Source organism: Felis catus, chromosome A3 (assembly GCF_018350175.1).
Source record: "Felis catus isolate Fca126 chromosome A3, F.catus_Fca126_mat1.0, whole genome shotgun sequence".
Taxonomy (NCBI): Eukaryota; Metazoa; Chordata; class Mammalia; order Carnivora; family Felidae; genus Felis; species Felis catus.
In genome coordinates this window covers 49951610-49959743 of record NC_058370.1, presented here as the reverse complement: position 1 = coordinate 49959743, position 8134 = coordinate 49951610, and the positions used below count along the sequence as shown (strand labels likewise).

General features: G+C 54.8%; 1 protein-coding gene across 1 annotated transcript in view; it reads right to left on the bottom strand.

Moving 5' to 3' along the window:
* The window catches only part of PYGB (glycogen phosphorylase B), a 58772-nt gene continuing 50638 nt past the window's right edge, over positions 1-8134 (bottom strand). Inside the window, exons 16-20 of the mRNA XM_006930010.5 lie at positions 7694-7835; positions 5700-5907; positions 4177-4311; positions 2841-2907; positions 1-1483 (exon numbers count right to left, since the gene is read on the bottom strand). Of these exons, the coding sequence (XP_006930072.1) occupies positions 1331-1483; positions 2841-2907; positions 4177-4311; positions 5700-5907; positions 7694-7835 (705 nt within the window). The 3' untranslated portion in view covers positions 1-1330. The remainder of the gene's footprint in view (positions 1484-2840; positions 2908-4176; positions 4312-5699; positions 5908-7693; positions 7836-8134) is intronic.

Genomic DNA, 8134 nt, shown 5'->3' with positions numbered 1-8134 from the left:
CACAGGCAGGAAGGTTTAATCATTTTCTCACACAAGGCAGTAACAGCAAGTGGCACAGTGATGGGTCCATATGTGGCCTAAGAAATGGGGCAGCAGAGGGTGTCATGGATTCAACCACAGCCTCAGAATGTGGGCCTCCCCACCAGACCTCTGCAGCTCTGGTGAAGTGTGCCTGTGAGCAAATCCTTCATGGCCTGGTTCTGTGAGCAGTCAGGACCCAGGGTGAGGGCAGAGCCCTGTGCCACTGAGATCCAGCATGCAAGGAGGCAGAGCCTCGGGAAGGGTGCTTCCCACCCGTGTCTCCAATAAGCCTGCAGTGAAGCATGCCAGGCTGCTTCCTGGCTCTCTCCTCTGGGCAGCTAAGAGGGGCTCACCCACCCTTACGGCCACCAGCCTGCCATCCAGGCAGAGTGGAAAAGTGGGCTCCCTTCTGGGCCTGCTCAGTCCTTTTCCTAGACCACCTTAGTTGTACTGGTAGACAGGGAGGGAGACAGGAGACTAGTCTCATGTGTAAGACAGGAGACACAGCCCCCAGGACAGGGCAGGGGTACAAGGAGGGCATGGATCTGCAGCAGGGGCTGGGCTATCAGCCTTTCCAGCAAAGGCAATGACTCCATCCCAGGCCCCCAGGGCTGGGCCAACCCAGGACAAAATTTCAGAAGTACAATTTTTAGTTGCTAAAATGAGAAAAGGCTTCAGCTACTTTCATTTTCCTGTGAAGTTAATTTTTCTCTTGAAAAAGCAAAACCAAGCTAACTTTGCATCAGCCAGCCTTGTCCTAGCCCAAATCCCCGAAATGCCGGACACAGGTGTCCTCATCCATGTGATCCTCACTTATCCAGGGCCCCTTTATCTGATCAGTCTGGAAACTTGGGCCAGAGCACCTACATAGCAGTTGCAGACTTGGCTTGGAGTACTGGACCCTCCCAGCACAGCCAGGAGCACAGCTGGGCCAGGGAGGTCAGAAACCCACACCAGCTGGGTAGCCCATGTAGTGCAGAAACACATAGTTCCCCAGGTTTTGCCACAGCTACCTGCCCAGACCCCAGAATCCAAAAGCTCAAAACTAAAAACAAGCTCACTGCAAGGTGCATGCAAGGTCTCAGAGGAGCCCAGCAGGTGGCTCCACCTTCCCCACCTCCTTGGGACAGGTGGGCTAAAGCTGCGGGGCCAGCTGCCCTGGTCAGTGCTGTGAGCCCCAATTTCCTGCAGAAAACTGGGAACATCTCATTCTTTACACCTTTCCTTCCTTTCCCACCCCAAGCCACCACCACGATCCCCATGGACCTCCAGAAACAGCACTGAAACAGCAAGGCCACTGCCAGGGCTCCTAATCTTTGGGGAGATTGGGTGGTGGGATCTGCAGGTCAGAGGGCTCCACGCCCCAGATGTCCCGGGCATACTCTGTGATGGTCCGGTCACTGGAGAACTTGCCTGAGCAGGCAATGTTCCTGATGACCTTCTTGGTCCACTCCCTGGGGTTCTGCAGAGGGAAGGAGAGGCTGAGTAATCCTAGGCACCACATAAGACAACCTGCACTTCCAGAACTTCAGGACTGTTCCCAGATGAGCTCTTAGCCCCTGGGAAGCTTGATGAACAAAGAGGAAATTGCAATCAACAGCTCACTCAAATGGGGGGACCCACCAACCAGAAAAGCTACCAGATGATTAGATACAAGGGCAAGGAGTCTGAGAAGGTCCCGGACCTCAAAATGCACCACGTCCTCTGGGGCATGGCCCACCATGACAAAGAAATACCACCAGGTGAGTACTTGCCACTGGCTGGATCCAGGGAAAATGGCCAGGTGGTCTCTCATCCACAGCTTCCCCCAGAGCCTGGCAACCACCCCTAGACTGAGCCAGCACCAAGAGGAGTCTTCCCGAAAGGGCACACTCTGCTGAGGTCTGGGTCAGAGGAACAAAGGATCCCCCCAGAGCCCTGCCTAGTCACTCAGTTTCCCATCTCCCCCCCCCCCCATTCTTTCATGGGTCCCGAAGGACAGACAGCTTTCCTAAGGGCAGGGGGTGGGGGCCAGAACAGCAACAAATCAGAAATACAAATCCCACAGGCCTTGTCCAAGAACCTGGGAAATAATCCGTCCAACCCACAACTCTGCAGTCACACCATGGTAGCCAGAGTCCTCTCCCACTGCCTCCCCTCCCCACCCCCAGGAAAGGGGAGAGAAGAGGGCACCAAGGGACATCCTCGAGACCCCACATGGAGACACTCACTCACTCCCCCAGGGACACTGGCCAGCACATGCTCCACAAAGAAAACAGGACCTCCCTTGTCCACTTTTACCAAGGAGTAGGGAGCTGGCTGCAGTGGTCCTGCCCTAAAAAGGCTGCTCCTCACAGCTATGGGTCCCTCACTCAACACTGAAGCTCACACTTTTACAAGGAAGCATTCCCGTTCTCATTTTTAAACACAGGCTTTCTGTGTGCACATACAAGTCTTCCTGGCTCCACACCTGCTCCCTGCACCCTCCTGATCATAGCCACATGGGAGTGCAGACCACAGGCTGAGGCATCGCCCATTGCCTCTGCCGTCTGTAGGAAGGAAACTCCTGTCCTGCTCACTTGTGTTCTGCGGCAGCTGCTCAGAGGCTGCATGGAAACGTGCCAGTGTGGACAGCGGCCTGGTCCCAGGGGCACTAGCCTTTACCAGGGGCGAGCAGAGAGATGGCTAAGTCAGTCTGAGTGGAAGCAGCCCCATTCAGCCTGAGTCCATGATGCAGCTCAACGGTGAACTATGACCTCCCGGGACTGGACCTCATAGATGTCCCCTGCTGCTACCCTGCCAGGGCCACCCCCACCAGCTCTGGGGCCCGAGAACCATACCCTGTACAGCTGGTCCACCTGGGCCTGGCATGCCACATACGCTTCATAATCTGCAAACACCTTGAACCTGAAATGGGAGACAAGAGAGTGGTCCACCGTGGCAGGTGGTCAGGAAACAGGTCCCAGCCATCCAGGTCCTCACACTTTAGGATGACAGAGCCCACCTGGCCACAGAGGTGGCTCTAATGAGCAATACTTTTGTCCTGGGGTACTATTCTATAAAATCCTTGTTTTAAGCCTATGTTTCTTTAAAGAAGTGGGTGTTTCCAATGCACCCTCTCCATGCATGTGGGGTAGAGCCGCACAGGCTGAGAGGCTTCCTGCGGACTCCATCTCCCAGGTGAGGGGGCACAGGATGACAGTGAGGCTCTACGCAGCCATCTGTTCCCAGGTCTAACTGGGCCAAAAATTGGTGGTCTAGAGAAAGGATGTTGTGGGTAAAAATGTAGGATTTATGAACACAGAAATGCATTTTTGTTTATGATGGAGTCACAGGGACAGTTCATGAAACTGCTAAATTTTTCCTTGATCACAGACTGAGCCAGGGCCCAGCTCCCAGCCATGTATGTGTGGGGCTGCAATCTGATCTGACACCAGCTCACAGCACTCACGGGAAGAGCAATAGACAAAACCAATCCAAAGGCAACTGAGAGTGGAACAGAGGTCAATTCTCAGCATTTGCCAGATTCAAGGATTCTTACCAACAGGGTGGAGCAAAGAACTGTCAAAAGAGGGCAAGTGGCATTGCTGACCTGCTGTAAATTAGTGAGTCTGTAAATGTGGATGTTATAATCAGGGATAGTTGTGTTGTAAAAAACCATTAACTACATCGTACTTTATGTCACAAGTTAATTCCATTTTAACCACTCTGTGTCACCACCGGCCAACATTTGCCTCAGCTGGGACTGCAGGACCATGACTGTGGAGGCACAGTGCCCCTCACCCCCCATTTCCCGGAGGTTTCTGGTGTGTCCCGCCCAGACTCCTGTTCTCCCCGGGGAAGAGAGGACTCAGGAAATGCCTCCAGGCAGCCCCATCTGAAACCACCTTCTGCTTGTCATGCCGTTCCGGGGGTCAGCCAGTGCTGGGGGGCCTAGGGCCAGATCATGAACCAGCAATCCCTACCACCAGGGTCCCCCAGCATTCAAGCACCTCCAGAGACCACAGCAGGCCCTGGGTATAGCATGTCAAGGTTGGCGGCCTGAGGCTCTGCCCATGGGCTGGGGTAGGGAGCCAGCCTCACCTCGGTCCAGGGTCACTCCCAAAGTGCAGTCTTGAGCCCACCAGGAGGACCCATCTATCTGACCAGCCAGTGGGGAAGGACATAAGGACAAACCTGTCGTGGTTCAGCAGCATGTTCACAATGTCCCTGAAGCAGTCTGGATCCTTGGGAGAGAAGAAACCACTGCTGATCTGGTCCATGGCCTGCTTCAGCTCGGGCAGGCGGTCGTAGTACTCTCTGGCATTGTACCTGTGGGGAGGTGGGGCCAAGCGTCAGCCTTCAGGGTGAGCTGCAGGGCTGTTTGTACTGGGCACCTTCCTGGTCCAAGACTGCCCCAGGCTCCAGGCCCAAGTGCTGCTGGGCCCTGCAGTGATGTGCTGGGTGTGCAGAATGAATCCCACCGGCTCCCTGTGATTGCTGGAAGACACACAATCACTGGCATGGCACTATCATACTCCTACAGGAGGCTGCTTGAGAACTGGCCTGCTGCATGCCATCTCCACCCCACCTTGCTGCACCCTGCCCTTAACGATGCCTCCTGCTTCCTGCCACCACCCTGCCCCCTGCCACTGGGACAATGAAGAAGGAAATGAAGCATAAACCAGACACAACCAGACCCAACAGTCCTTGGCCATCAGGGAGTTGGGGAGGGAAGCATGGAGCAGATATGCAGTCTCAGGACACGGGATGGAGCAGAAAGCCCAAATAAGGGGCAGGTAGGAAAGGGCACATGGGGCAGTGTACTCTCAAGCTGAGACATCTAACTCACCTTTAAGCTGTGACTTTTTAGGTGACATTTGGGTTTTCACCCGGCTGGTGCCTGAGGCCTCACCAACTCCCCTGAGGGCTTTTAGACAATTAGGCAATACTGTCTTTTCTTTTTAATTATTGCTCAGAATCAGGCTAGGGCCAGACTCAAGAGTGTCCACAGTCATGATCAAGAGTGTCCAAGGTCATGAAACATGAGGAAAGGCTGAGAAAATGTCACAGACCAGAGGAGACAGGAGACCTGCTATCTAAACACAGAGGGGTGCCCTGGAAGGGATCCTAGGACAGAAAAGGACATTCATGGGAAACACCAAGTATGGACATTAATAAATAACAATGCACCACTATTGGTTACCTAATTTTGATAACGTATGACTCTAATTAGGAAGATGTAAGCAACAGGGGAGATGGCAGAAGGGTCTATAGGACTCTGTGCTATCTTTGCAACTTGTCTGTAAACATGAAACTATTCCAAGGGTTACTTTACAGAATCTGGCCAGAGAATCTCAGCAGTAGCTCAGCCCCAAATCCCCACACTGGCTGAGTGCTCAGAGCTTTCCCTCCAGAGACCAGAACCTTCTACCCTTTTGAAAAGACTCACTCTGGACCCCAGGGACTGGGCCCATGAAGACAAGCACAGAGTAGCCAGCTCCCACCCAAGCCAGCCTCCCAGGACAGCTGGTGGGGTGCTCAGGCCAGGAGCAGGCTCAGCCAGCATGCCCACAGCCACCCCCACCTGCCAGGCGGGCATCTCCCCCAGCAAGCGCAGGCCTGGATCCCAGAGCCCTCTTGGCACCCCCAACCCCCAGTGTTCCGAGCAGTGTCTGGGATGCTGCAGTGCCCCCAATGGCACAGGAAGGAATACACACCCTTTCCGGTCCAGGGCCTCGACGTCCTCTACACGCATGCCAAAGATGAAGAGGTTCTCAGCCCCAGCTTCCTCAGCCATTTCCACGTTGGCGCCATCCATCGTGCCAATGGTGAGGGCCCCATTGAGCATGAACTTCATGTTGCCCGTGCCCGAGGCCTCGGTGCCCGCAGTGGAGATCTGCTGTGACAGGTCTGCGGCAGGGATCACTGCAAGCAGGTGGGCAAGAAGGTGCATCACCACAGACCACTCACAGCATGGCAGCAATGGGAACTGTGCAAGACACCACACGCCCACTGCTGGCATTCCCAGAGCAGGTGCCATCTCCCACCCACTCCAGGATGGGCCTGAGCCCTGCAGCCCACCCTGCCCACCTATTAAGGGCTTCCTTTCCTGATCCAGGGCAGCCTGAGGTCAAGATGGTGACTCCTGAAGAGAAGACCCCAGGTAGCAAAGGACCTTTGTTCTAGAACCTTCCAGGGACCAGGCCCAACCATACTTTGGGGTCCCCTGGTTCTTGCTTTTGATGTCATCATTCTCTTTCATCCTGACAGCATTTCTGTCTCATGCCGTCAGCCCATAAGTCTCTTCAGAGCACTTCAAAAGGAAACTGGACTCTTAAAGAACCAGAGAACTAGGAAGGCAGGGGCAATTTCCTTGTGTTCACATGCACACGAGTCACTCTGTGCTGTTTGCAGACTGGGCCCAACCAGCCACAACGATGACCCAAATGCAGTGGCCCTGAGGTGTCTCCAAAGGGTGGGCTCCCTGTGCCTCCAAGACATGATGGATGGGAAAGCCTCATCTTCCCACCCTGCCTTGGCATCCCTGCCCCCACATTCTCAGCTTGTCCATGGAGCTGATGCTGCTTCCCCAGCCCAGTGGCTGGCACTCAGGGTCCGTGAAGAGTGAAGTCCAGCTCTTCTTCAAGGTCAAGCCCAGGAGCCAAGATAAAGAGATACAGGCATCTCTGGCCCCCATGCAGCTCCACACTGAAGGCAGAGGGACATGAGCAAATGTGACAGTGGACACATTGCTGCAGCAAGTTTAAGACCCCAGCTCTGAGGCCCTAGACCAGGTACCCCAAGACCAGTTCTGAAGATGCCCAGGAGCCAGCTGGTCCCATGTAACAGTGAGGAGGGGGAGTTCCACGTGCAAAGGGCAGTAAGATGTACCAGAAGCTCAGTGAAGAACTAAGCACATTACTGACCCTGAACCGCATATGGTCTGTGACAGCAGAGGGACCAGAGAGACGGTTCAATGACCTGGCTGAGCTGTCAGGAGAGGGGAGCATGTCTGCCTGCACGTCGTTACTCAGCACAGCAGGCAGCAGCTGATCTGTGTGAGCTGCAGAGGTGCCTACTACTCAGCCAGAATTCCAGGCTCAGGTTTCCCATCACCTGGTTGGGCAAATCACCTTCCTGCCAGGGTCTCCACAAGTGGCCAGTTTAGAAAGGCCTGTCCAGGTCAGGAAAGCCACGCTCCAAGGCACATTTGGCTGCAGAAACTTCTCCAGATGACAGCACACATCCTTGAAGGAGCAGCCCCAGCCTGAACTCTCACCAAAGGGCTGGGTTGTCAGGCCTCGGGCTGCTCTCGGAAAGGACCAAAGAGGCAGGTGCCGGCCCAGATCACAAGTAGGTAATGCCCTTGAGAGTATATAGGTGGTGACAGCAGACGCATCCTCTGGGGGTGGGAGAAGGGAGGGAGGAGGCTGCCCTGGAAGCACATCCTGCCAGCAAAAGCAAGCTCTAGGAGCAGGAAAGAAAACTGGGGGCAGAACAAGGAGAAGGAATGAGGTCACAGGAAGAAGTGAGAAAGTACAGAGACAAAGGTTGAGGGTAATTCTCCGCATGTGAAGGGCAGAGAACTTCCCCAAAGCCTTTTACTACTAGAACAAAGTCTCCCTCTGGCTGGGGCGCCTGGTGTCTGGGACCAGCAATGACCACCCACACTGTGCCCAGGCAGGGGCAGGCCTTCCTAACATGGGCCTACCTTTCTCAGCCAAGGACACTCGGTAGTTTTCCAGGAAGATCACTTTAAGCCTGTCGCCCACAACTGGATCGTGGTTGACGACATTGCCGATGGATGTGACCAGCTTGATGATCATCTTGGCCATGTGGTAACCAGGGGCCGCCTGGAGATGGGAGGGGAAATTCAGCATGAACACACCTATGTGCTGGGCAGCACAGGGTCCTCGGAGGGTCTGGCATCATTCCCTGTAACCAGGGCCCCATGCTAGATCACTGAGGTCACACCCAGTTGAGTGGCCCCCCCTCTGTGTCCTGCATGCAGTCTGGCAGACAGCTTCATGACAGAGGAACCTGCTCTCCAGGGTGTGATGTCTACCCGTGACCCAGCTCTACCAAGCGCCTCTCCTGACAGCTGCCCCAGCCTGTGCTGAAACCTGCCAGCCTCAAACCTGTTCTCCAATTC